General features: G+C 51.2%; 1 protein-coding gene across 1 annotated transcript; it reads right to left on the minus strand.

Annotated features, from left to right (window-relative positions):
* Positions 1 to 7542: 7542 nt before the first annotated feature.
* LOC126931681 (proline-rich protein 36-like) lies at positions 7543 to 11851 on the minus strand. Its single transcript, XM_050750029.1, has 3 exons — positions 11837 to 11851; positions 9378 to 11631; positions 7543 to 9147 (listed from the first exon to the last, which is right to left on the minus strand). Exons 1-2 carry the CDS (start codon positions 11849 to 11851, stop codon positions 10669 to 10671), a joined length of 978 nt encoding a protein of 325 aa, XP_050605986.1. The 3' UTR covers positions 7543 to 9147; positions 9378 to 10668.
* Positions 11852 to 12119: the final 268 nt, after the last annotated feature.

Genomic DNA, 12119 nt, shown 5'->3' on the forward strand with positions numbered 1-12119 from the left:
CGGTCCTTCTCAAGCAACTGCTGCTCCGCTCAGCTGGACCCAGCCTCACAGGTATGAGAGCAGGAGGGAATCGCCCTGTGGAAGGGAACCAGGCAAGCCTGTAGATGTGCCATGAGGGCAGGTGCCTTCCTGGGCACCCAGGGTCAACCCCGCCAGCCAGCGCTGCTACCAGGCACTCTGTCCATCCCAAACGCCAGAATCTGCACAAGCTCCTGGTGGCAGGCCCTGGGGGGTGGCGTCCACTTTCCCTGGATGCCCAGCACACTTAGGTTCCACCATCTGCGGCCAAGAAAAACAAAGTCAGGCCATCCTGTTTGTTCACCCTGGTCTGCCCAGGAATACGGCAAGGAGCTATTAGAGGGGAGTTTGCTAGTAAATATCCACTGAACAGGTGCACACGTGCACACTCACACATACATCCATGCACACATGCTCATGGAACACATATGCACACGTGCACACTCACACGCACATCCGTGCACACATGCTCATGCAACACACATGCACACGTGCACACTCACATGCACATCTGTGCACACACACTCGTGCAACCCACACATGCACACGTGTGCACGTGCACACATGCCTACATATATGAGCACAGGCCTGCATGCCTATCCTTGTACACACACATGTACACAGCTCATGCACCACACCACATTGAGATCGAGCCCCACAAAAAAAGAAGCTGATTTATGTGTCCAATTATAAATATAATTACCTCTCTGATGCCATTGGCACGACCATTCTGTGAACGCCCAGCGCACCGCGTGGCAGGCAGGGATGAGATTCATGAGCGCAGATGAACCAGCACTGGGAATTTTTATTTTTATTTTACTTGAAATTCAACACCAGATAATAACAGCACTGCCTGGATGGAACGCACTTCCACATTCAATTACAACAGAAGCGATCGTTTTTAGCAGACGCCCTGGAGGCGGCAGACTCAGAGGTTGTGCGACTGAGGGAGGGTAAAGAAGCCACACCCCCAGTCCTCCAGCACAGCCCCCAGGGGGAGATCCTGGGAACGCAGAGGGAAGTTGTCAGACCCAGGGCAAAGCTGCGTGCGGACGGGCTGAGCAATGTTCAAGAGATGTTTCTGGACTTGGCGGCATCCACCAGCTCCCAGCAGAGGGAGGAGGAGGAGCCGAGCCTCTAGGGCACCACCCCAGGATGCCTAGAACTGTGTCCTGTGGCTCAACAGAGTGGACTCCAGGAGTCAGGGCCCCGGCTGTGAGGTCTCAGCGAGGTCTCAGCCCTCCTCGGGGCAGCCATGACCTCCGACCCCAGAGCCCCCCACCCTCCCTCTCCCTGATCTCCCGTCACTGGGTTGCCTCTGTTTCTGCTGAGATCTGGGGTGACAAGGACAGGAGGGGACGCTGTGTTGGCATGCAAGCCCTTTACCCCATCCTCCCTGGTCACAGCAGAGAAAACCGCGCCAGTGTTGGGAGAAACAGCGAACCCAGCGACCCCAGCCACCCCCAGTGACCCCCAGCGACCCCCAGCGACCTCAGCGACCCCCAGCGACCCCAGCGACCCCCAGCGACCTCAGCGACCCCCAGCGACCCCCAGCGACCTCAGCAACCCCCAGCGACCCCCAGTGAACCCCAGCGACCCCAGCGACCCCCAGCGACTCCCAACCCCAGCGACCCCAGCGACCCCAGCGACTCCCAGTGACTCCCAGCGACCCCCAGCGACCCCCAGCCCCCAGCGACCCCAGCGACCCCCAGCGACCCCAGCGACCCCCAGCGACCCCCAGCGACCTCCCCCAGCGACCCCCAGCGACCCCAGCGATCCCCAGCGACCCCAGCAGGGGAGCCCAAGCAGGGACCCGGCTCTTCCATCCACCACTGGTTTTGTCTCCTTAGCACCCATCTCTCCTCTCTTGGAAACTCAACCCCATTCTCGATTTCCCTCCCCAGAATCTATCCCTTCCTCCTCAGCCCTCGATTTCAGTATGAGATGGTTAATTTTAGATGTCAATTTGGCCAGGCCATGGTTTTTGGCTAAGACCACTCTAAATGTTGTGAAGGTAAATTTTAGATGGAATTAATTTTTTTTTTTTTTTCGAGATGGAGCCTCGCTCTGTCACCCAGGCTGGAGTGCAGTGGCATGATCTCGGCTCACTGCAGCCTCTTCATCCCGGGTTCAAGCGATTCTTCTGCCTCAGCCTCCTGAGTAGCTGGGACTACAGGCGCCCACCACCATGCCTAGCTAATTTTTTGTATTTTTAGTAGAGACGAGGTTTCACCATGTTGGCCAGGACGGTCTCGATCTCTTGACCTTGTGATCTGCCTGCCTTGGCCTCCTGAAGTGCTGGGATAACAGGCGTGAGCCACCGCCCATGGCAGCAATTAATTATTTTTAATTGTGGCAAAATATGCATGACATAAGTTTTGCCGTTTTAACCATTTTTAACCATTCTTAAAACTGCATCTTCAGCAGCAGGAGGCACATTCATGTTGCTGTGCAGCCATCACCAGCGCCCACCTCCAGAACCTTCCCACCTCCGGAACCTTCCCACCTCCAGAACCTTCCCATCCTCCCAAACGGAAACCCTGTCCCCAGGAAGCACAAACTCCCCACTGCCCTCCCCCAGCTCTAGCAACCTCTGTTCTACTTTCTCTAAATCTGATGATTCTGGGGACCTCATATAAGCGGAGACGGGATTTGTCCTTCTGTCACTGGCTCAGCTCACTTCGCCTAATGTCCTTGAGGTCCATCCACCTTGCAGCCTGCGTTAGAATTTCCTTCCTTTTTGAGGCAGAATAATGTCCCATTGTATGGGTAGACTGCATTGCGTTTATCTGTTCATGTCAATGGACACCTGGGCTGTGTTCACCTGTTGTCTATTGTGAATAATGTTGTATGAACATGGCTGTGCAAATATCTCTTTGAGACCTTGCCTTCAATTTTTTTTTTTCTTGAGTCGGAGTCTTGCTCTGTTGCCCAGGCTGGAATGCAGTGGTGTGATCTTGGCTGACTGCAACCTCTGCCTCCCGGGTTCAAGTGATTCTCCTGCCTCAGCCTCCCGAATAGCTGGGATTACAGGCACCTGCCATCATGACCAGCTAATTTTTTGTACTCTTAGTAGAGACGGGGTTTCACCATGTTGGCCAGGCTGGTCTTGAACTCCTGACCTCAGGTGATCCTCCTGCCTCAGCCTCCCGCAGTGCTAGAATTACAGGCGTGAGCCACCGTGCCCAGCTATTGCCTTTAACTCTTTTGGATGTCTACCCAGAGAGGAATTGCTGATCCAACGGTAGCTCTAGTTTTAATTTTTTGAGGACCCTCCACGCTCTCTTCTGCAGTAGCTACACCACTCTCCTTCCCACCAGCGATGCACAAGGATTCCAGTTTCTCTGCATTTTCACCAACACTTGTACTTTCCGGCTTTTAGCATGTGTGCGAGGTGGTTTCTCACTGCGGTTTGATCTGCATGTCCCTAATGATGAGTGACATGGAGCATCTTTTCATGGGTTTGTTGGCTTTGCATATCTTCTTTGGAGAAGATTTCTATGTCTCCATTTCCTCTTCGGAGTAATTTGTATTTTCCCAATTGTTAAATGTTTTGACATAGAATAATTGCATGATAGTCAAGGGTTCCATAGTGCTCTTTTGATATATATAACCCACACTGACCACATAGGGTAATTAGTGTGTCCATTGTTAAATCAAATCCATTGGCCTAAAGCTGCATCCTTCCACGTTTTAAGTTCGGCCTGAAGGTTTCTCTGTATGTGGTGAACTGTAGCCTACATGGAGGTGCAAACAGACTGTCACCTACTCTAGTGCCAATCACTGAGTTTTGGCCAATCACAGGTGGTCAACTGTTCAAACCGTGTTCAAATAAGACAAATGCCAAGCTGCCACCAATCCGGCTGTTTCTGTCCCTCACTTCCGTTTTCTGTACATCACTTTCCTTTTCCCGTCCATAAATCTTTTTCCCCCACGTGGCTGCACGGGAGTCTCTGCACCCACTCTGGCTCGGGAGGTTGCCCAATTTGCAAATTGTTCTTTGCTCAATTATACTCTTTTAGATTTAATTTGGCTGAAGTTTCTTTTTTTTTTAACACCGTTGTGTCAAACACGTATTTCTTTCTGTTAGGAGCATTCAATGTCCTTCCAGCTGTTTGAAACTATGTAACATGTCAACTCTGGTCATCCTGTAGTGACATAGACACTCACACCTTCCCCTGCCTGGCCGTAATTTTGTTTCCTTTAACAAGTCTTTCCCCCTCCTTTCCCCTCCCCTTCCCACCATCCAGTATGTTCTATTCTACTTTTTACTTATTTGAGGTCAACATTTTTTAGCTTCCCCATGTGAGAACATGTGAAATTTGTCTTTCTGTTCCTGGCTTATTTCATTTAACCTAATGTCCTCCAGTTCCATCCATGTTGCCACCAATGACAGGATCTCATTCTTTTTCATGGCTGAATAATATTCTGCGGTGTGTGTGCCACACTTTCTTCATCAATCATCTGCTGTCAGACACCCAAGTTGGTTCCATATCATGGCTGCTGTGAACGGTGCTGCAGTCAACACAGGGTGAGGACGTCTCTCCGATGCACTGACTTCCTTCCCTTTGGATAAACACCCAGAAGGGGGGTTGCTGGATCGTGTGGTCCTGTCTGCAGTTTCCTGAGGAAGCTCCGTGCTGTTCTCCACAGCGGTTGTGTTCATTCACCTTCCCACCAACAGGGTGCAGGTTCCCTTTTCTCTGCATCCCTGCCAGCATTTGTTACTTGTTTTGATAATAGACCAGCTCTGACTGGTATAAGATGGTGTCTCCTCGTGGTTTTGATTTGCAGTTCCCTGATGGTTAGTGATGTTGAGCATTTTTTTATAGATCTGTTGACAATTTGCATGTCTTCTTTTGAGAAATGTCTGTTCAGATCATTTGCCAATGTTTTAATCAAATTGTTGCTGTTTAATCTGGTTTTTTGTTGTTGAGTTTTTTGAGTTTCTTGTATGTTCTGGATGTTAGTTCCTTGTCAAATGAGTAGTTGATAAATATCTTCTCCCATTTGGTAGGTTGGCTTTTCACTCTCTTGATTGCTTCCCTCACCATGCAGAAGCTTTTTAGTTTGACATAAACTCCATGTGTTTATTTTTGCTTGTGTTGCCTGTGCTTTTGCGATTTTACTGATAAAATATTTTCCCGACCAATGTCCTAAGGCATTCTCCCTTTGTTTCGTACTTTTGGGTCTTCCACTCAGGTTTTTTATCCCTTGTGAATTGATTTTTGTGTAGGGTGAAAGGTGGGGGTCTAGCTTCATTCTTCTGCATTATGGATATCCAGGTTTTCCAGCATCTTTTATTGAAGAGGTTGTCCTTTTCCCCAGTGGGTGTTCTTGGCACCTTTGTTAAAAATCAGTTAGTGGTAGATAGATGGATTAATTTCTAGGTTATCTACTCTGTTGCATTGGTCTATGTATCTGTTTTTTTAATGCCGGTACCATGCTGTTTTGGTTACTACAGCTTTGTCATATATTCTGAGGTCTGGTAATGTGATTCCTCCAGCACTTTTTTTTTTTTTTTTTTTTTAGATGGAGTTTCACTCTGTGGCCCAGGCTGGAGTGCAGTGGCACAATCTCAGCTCACTGCAACCTCTGCCTCCTAGGTTCAAACGATTCTCCTGCCTCAGCTTCCCAAGCAGCTGGAATTACAGGTGTGTGCCACCACATCCAGCTAATTTTTGTACCAGCTTTGTTCTTTTTGCTCAGGATTGCTTGGGCTATTCTGTGTCTTTTGTGGTTAAGAATTTTAATGTTAAGATTGTTAAGATCTTTTTTTTTTTTTTTTTTTTTTTTTTTGAGACGGAGTCTCGCTGTGTCGCCCAGGCTGGAGTGCAGTGGCCGGATCTCAGCTCACTGCAAGCTCCGCCTCCCAGGTTTTTACGCCATTCTCCTGCCTCAGCCTCCCGAGTAGCCGGGACTACAGGCGCCCGCCACCTCGCCCGGCTAGTTTTTCGTATTTTTTAGTAGAGACGGGGTTTCATCCTGTTAGCCAGGATGGTCTCGAACTCCTGACCTCGTGATCCGCCCGTCTCGGCCTCCCAAAGTGCTGGGATTACAGGCTTGAGCCACCGCGCCCGGCCAAGATCTTTTTAATGTTAAGTTTTTTTCTATTTCTGTGAAGAATGTCATGGGTATTTTGATAGGAATTGCATTGAATCTGTAGACCGCTTCGGGTAGTATGGCCATTTTAATGACATTAATTCTGACCCATGAGCATGGGATGTCTTTCCATTTGTTTGTATCCTCTTCAATTTCTTTCGAGTGATTATAGAGACTGAGAAGTCCCACAGGCTGTCTGCACGCTGGAGAAACAAGGAAGCCGATATCATGGCTCAGTCCAAGTCTGAAGGCCTCGGAAACGGGGAAGGTAATGGTGTGACTCTGAATCCAAGGCTGAAGGCATGAGAACAAGGAGTGGCGGATGCTGGCTAAGCCCTGGGGGCCAAAGGCCAGGGAACCTAGAGCTCTGATCTCCAAGGGCAGGAGAAGAAGGGCATTCCTGGCTGGGCACAGTGACTCACGCCTGTAATCCCAGCACTTTGGGAGGCCGAGGCGGGTAGATCATGAGGTCAGGAGATCGAGACTACCCTGGCTAACACGGTGAAACCCCAACTCTACTAAAAATACAAAAATTAGCCAGGCACTGTGGCGGGCACCTATAGTCCCAGCTCCTTGGGAGGCTGAGGCAGGAGAATGGCATGAACCCGGGAGGCGGAGCTTACAGTGAGCTGAGATCGTGCCACCACACTCCAGCCTGGACGACAGATCAAGACTCCGTCTCTAAAAATAAAAAATAAAATAAAATAAAATAAGAAGGGCATTCCTGTTCCAGGAGAGAGAGAGAGAGAAAGAGAGGGAGAAAGAGAGGGAGAAAGAGAGGGCGAGAGACAGAGAGAGGAAGGAGGAGGCAGGGAGAGGGGGCAAGAGAAAGAGAGAGAGAGGGAATTCACCTTTCCTCCACCTTTTCGTTCTCTCTGGGCCCCCAGTGGACTGGATGGGTGAGGGTGGAGCTTCTCCACTCTGTCCACCAACTCAGGCATCACGAAGACACACACAGTAAGAATGTTTCACCAGTTTTCTAGGTATCCCTTAGCCTAGGCAAGTTGATACCTAGGAATAACCATCACAGCCACTGAGGTTTGGCATTAGCTTTTCCCTGCAGCAACACCCAGCCTAGGTTGACTCGTACACTGAAACAGCGAGGGAAGAGCTCCACATCCAGCAGGAGGAGACTGGCTGGATAAATGCAGTGTGTTTAAACAATGGCTACCCCTCCAGCATTTAAATCATGTTATAAAAAGTATAATGTATACAGAATCTATTACGTTTTTAAAATGTTATAAACTCATGCCCAGTACGCACTCGGTTTTGTAAAATTGAGGAGGAGAGTTATGTGGAATACATAACCGAAATGTAAAGTGTGGTTTTCATGGAGCTACAGCTTCAGAGACAACACCTATTTTCTTTTTTACACTTCAGTTTATTTTACTAGTTCTCTACAATAAACATCAAGTACTGACATAATCAGAAAAAGTTTATTTTTCTACATGCAAAAGCACAAAGAACAGTAAATATGTCACAGATGTGGCACATTTGCACAACCCCATTTTTGACACCGAGGACACCCCCGTCTCTCTGATCTGCCTAGTCAGGTCCAGCATCCCTGAGCCAAATCTCTGCAAGTGTTCCAGTCAGGACAGATTAAGTTTCACCGTAAACCAAGAAGCTCATCTTTATTTCTAAGCAATTTATTTAAGAGCCTCCTAAAATCTACTAACTTCCAGGCTGAAAATCATTTAAAATCAAATGAGTTTCCTCGCAGATAAAACTCGAGATCATCCTTCAGCTTTGGGGATAATAGAACTCAGCGGTCCTTTCCTCCCCACGCTGAGCGGGAGATGGGTGATAGAGGAGCGGCATAGAACCTCCAAGGAGGCCCATGAGCCCCACGGCTGTTTCCCGACGCCAGCGGAGGAAGGAGGTTAGAGGCTCCCTCTGCTGTTATCCCTCGGGTGGAGGAAGCCCTGAGCATCCCTCCAGCCCCTGAGGTCCGAGTCCTGGGGGCCCACGCCCCCACCAGCCTGGCCTGGCCTCAATCCCACTTATGCCCAGCCCAGACCACCCCCTGCCCAGTGAGCTCCCCCAAGGCTCTTCCTCGTGGCAAATGAGATTCTCAGAGCCCTCTGGAGAGTGCTAAGTGCATGGGGAGGTCACAGCTGACCCGTCACCCCCGCCCCAACTGCTCAGTGCCCCAGACTTCTCACTGTGCATGGCCTCAGGCCGTGCAGAGTCTATCCCACTCCCTCCAGCCTCCTTTTGCCCTTCCTCACCACATCAGTTCACCTTTGTAGCAATAATGCTTAGAAACAAATCACCCGGAAACTCTGGTTTCAACCCGAGTATTTATTTAGCTCACAAGCTGCAGGTCAGGGGTCAGGCTGAGCTCAGGTGACTCTTCTGTCCTCGCTGGGGTCACTCGGGGCTCACTCACTAGTCTGGGGCTGCTTGTCTCTCTGCTGCCACCAGGCAGCTCTGTCCCATCCCTCGATGTGTCTCATTCTCAGCTGGGGAGCCTAGACACTGCTCAGTGATGGTGAAGGAGAGAGGAAGAGCCAGCAGGTGCCTTCCCAGCCTCTGCCCTCGTCCCACCCACGGCCAGACACAGAACAAAGGAATGGGAAAGAGACTCCACCCTCGGTAGGGTGAGCGGCTGAGTCACACGGCAGGGGTGGGAGACAGGTGGGTGAGAGCCGGGGGAAATGCAGCGACCCCTCCCTCAGCGCCTGGGCTGGGACCCGCTGGCCCCTACTGACCGAGGCCTGCCCTCCTTGCAGCTCAGCATGCAGCACCACTGGCCCGGGCAGCCTCACCTCCCTCCTCTCCAGCCACACCTGGGCCCAGGAGAGTGTCCCCTCTGGAGAAGCCCCCAAGAGCACCCCAGCCTGAGTCACAGACTTTGATACACTCTGACACTCTCCTTCCCACAGTCGTCACAGTTTGGGACAATCAATGATTCCCCAGTGCGTCAGCCCAGGATGGACGCCGCAGACCAAGACCTTGACCGTTGCATTCCGCCAGGTTGGACCTCCTGGCCCAGGGCAGGGCATGGCAGGTACTCAGTGGACCCTGGTCAGCAGAACAAACAGCAGAGTTGCCACGGGGATGGCCTGGGGGACAGAGCAACCGACTGAATGTGGGCGCTTTGCTATACGTGATTTACTCCTCACCTGAGGTGGCCGAGCCGCTGCCCTGGCGCTGCATCCTCTCTCCCTGGGGGAGGGCCCTGTCCCGAGGGTGAGGCCAACGCCTACCCTCCCCACCCACCCAGCCTGGCCCACAGGGTGCACTCGCCTCACCCCGTCATGAAGGACTCGGGTCCAGGCCCCTGCTCCTCTCTCCAGCCCTGCTTGTGAATTCCGCACAGCAAAGAGAGGGCCCTTCCCGACAGCGTGGGCTCGGCCTCCAGGAAACATGCTCGGGAGAAACTGGGTGACGTGGATGAATCACTGGTGCTCGGAGGCAAATCGACTGCGACTACTCCCTACAGCAGCCCCAGAGCAATGCCTTCTGGATCCTCACTGTCGTTGTGATACTAAAATACATTATTTTTAAAGACTGTTGAGTGAGTCAAACCCCAGCACTCTCATTAATGTTCCCAGGTTCAGAGGAGCAAACCCTGGAGAGCTTTGCCCCCCACTCTGCCTGCCTGAGGCTTAGGAAATGTCCAGCACAGAGGCAAGCCCAGGGGACGCGGATGCTGGGGTTGGCTCTGTCTGGCAGCACGAAGGCTCCAGGACTCTGCATAGAGCCCCAGCCCCGGGGCCTCCCCAGGGAGTGAGGGACACCCCTCCCATCTCGAAAAATAAAACCTGCAGGGAATTCACAGTCTGGGAGACCCAGAGCCCAGCACCCCAGGCAGGGGTCACACCCAGCTACGCGTAGCTGAAACCTGATGAAACAGCGGCTGAACACCTGCTCCTCAGAGTGTGGCCCCAGGCCAGCTGCTTCCACATCATGCAAGAGCCCCTCGGGAATGCAGAGCCCCAGGCCCCTCCCCAGAGCTGCCGAACCTGAATCTTACCAGCATCTTGTGCATTTTATCATAGTCCCCAGAGGATCTCTACTCACAGCAAGAAGACCACGGGGACCTGCATGGCTTAAGGCCACCACAGCTGAGGTCTCTGCAAGAAGAGTGCAGGACGCAGCCCCAGCCATCAAGGTGCCATCAGGAACAAAGGGGGACGGGGCAGGGAGAGGGACAGCACCTAAGGAGACACGTCCCTTTAAGTCCCCACAGACCAGAATCCGTCCCATGGCCATGCCTAACTGCAAGGGACGTGTGGACAACAGATTCTGTTTCCAGCTGGGCACACGGCTGCCTTGAACAGAAGCAAGGTTTGGTAAGAAACAAGGTGGAGGGGAGTCGCTGCGTGGTAGGCAAGGTCTGCTACACGAATACGCAAAGGGTGCACACTGTCGTTCCCCGCCATCCCCGCGCCCGCAGGAGTCCCCATCTGAGGCTGGAAGAGGCAACCAGTCTGTGGCAGATGCCCAGAGGAAGGAGTCCAAAGCCACCCCATGACACCAGAGCAAAGGGAGTATCTGGACAATTATACTCCAGATGTCAAGGTCAAGGTCACCTGGACACTACAGGGGGAGTGGGGAGGGACAGAGAGAGAGAGAGAGAGAGGGAGAGACAGAGAGAGAGAGATAGACAGAGAGGGAGAGACAGACAGACAGAGAGGGAGAGAGAGACAGACAGAGAGGGAGAGAGAAAGAGAGAGGGAGAGAAAGACAGAGAGAGGGAGAGAAAGACAGAGAGAGGGAGAGAAAGACAGAGAGAGGGAGAGACAGATAGAGAGAGAGGGAGACCGAGAGAGAGGGAGGGAGAGAGAGAGTGGGGGAGAGAAAGACAGAGACAGGGAGAGGAGGAGAGACACAGAGAGAGAGGGAGACCGAGAGGGCGGGTGGAGAGAGAGAGAGACAGAGACAAAGAGAGGGAGAGAGAGAGGGAGAGAGAGGGGGAGAGAGACAGAGAGAGAGGGAGAGAGAGAGAGAGTGGGGGAGACAGAGAGACAGAGAGAGATGGAGAGAGAGGGGGAAATAGAGAGGGAGAAAGAGGATGAGAGAGAGAGAGGGAGAGAAAGGAGGAGAGAGAGGGGGAGAGACGGGGGAGAGAGAGACAGAGATGGAGAGAGAGAGGGAGATAAGAGAGGGAGATAGAGAGGGAGAAAGAGGGCGAGAGAGACAGAGAGGAAGAGAGAGACAGAGAGAGAGGGAGAGAGACAGAGAGAGAGAAAGAGAGAGAAAGAGAGAGACAGAGGGGGGAAAGGGGGGGAAAGGGGGGGAGAGAGAGAGACAGAGAGAGATGGAGACAGAGAGGGAGAGAGAGGCAGGGAGAGAGAGAGACAGAGAGGAAGAGACAGACAGAGAGAGATAGAGAGAGAGAGAGACAGAGAGAGGGAGAGAGAGACACAGAAGGAGAGAGAGAGGGAGGGAGAGAGAGACAGAGAGAGATGGAGAGAGAGAGAGGGAGAGAGAGGGAAATAGAGAGGGAGGGAGAGAGAGGGGAGAGAGATGGAGCAGGGGACAGACAGAAACACAGGAAACCTAATTCTAGGACCAAAGGAAGTTTTTCATAATTTCTTCATAGTAAAACAACTTAATAATAACCTAAGTTCAATAAAAATAAGAATTTAAAATAAGGTAATAAAATGAAGTGATATGAAGAGAGAGATTGCAGATCTAAGGAAACAAATTGAAGACCAAAATAACACCATTAAGGTCCTAATAAAGAACCTAAAAGCGCTGAGACATATAATAGCACCATTAAAAATCAATGTTTTAAGAATTATGTATACTACTTTTATTTGTAAAACAACCCTTTTATTATTATAGAAGTAATAGATACGCATTTTAGAATATTAGAAAATATAAGCAAAATGAGAAAACACTTGCAGTCAGGAGTTTGAGACCAGCATGGTCAACATAATGAAACCCTGTCTCTACTAAAAATACATGGCGGGCCGGGCACTGTGGCTCACGCCCGATGTCCCAGCACTTTGGGAGGCCGAGGTGGGCGGATCACCTGAGGTTAG

Source organism: Macaca thibetana, chromosome 11, assembly GCF_024542745.1.
Source record: "Macaca thibetana thibetana isolate TM-01 chromosome 11, ASM2454274v1, whole genome shotgun sequence".
Classification (NCBI taxonomy): domain Eukaryota; kingdom Metazoa; phylum Chordata; class Mammalia; order Primates; family Cercopithecidae; genus Macaca; species Macaca thibetana.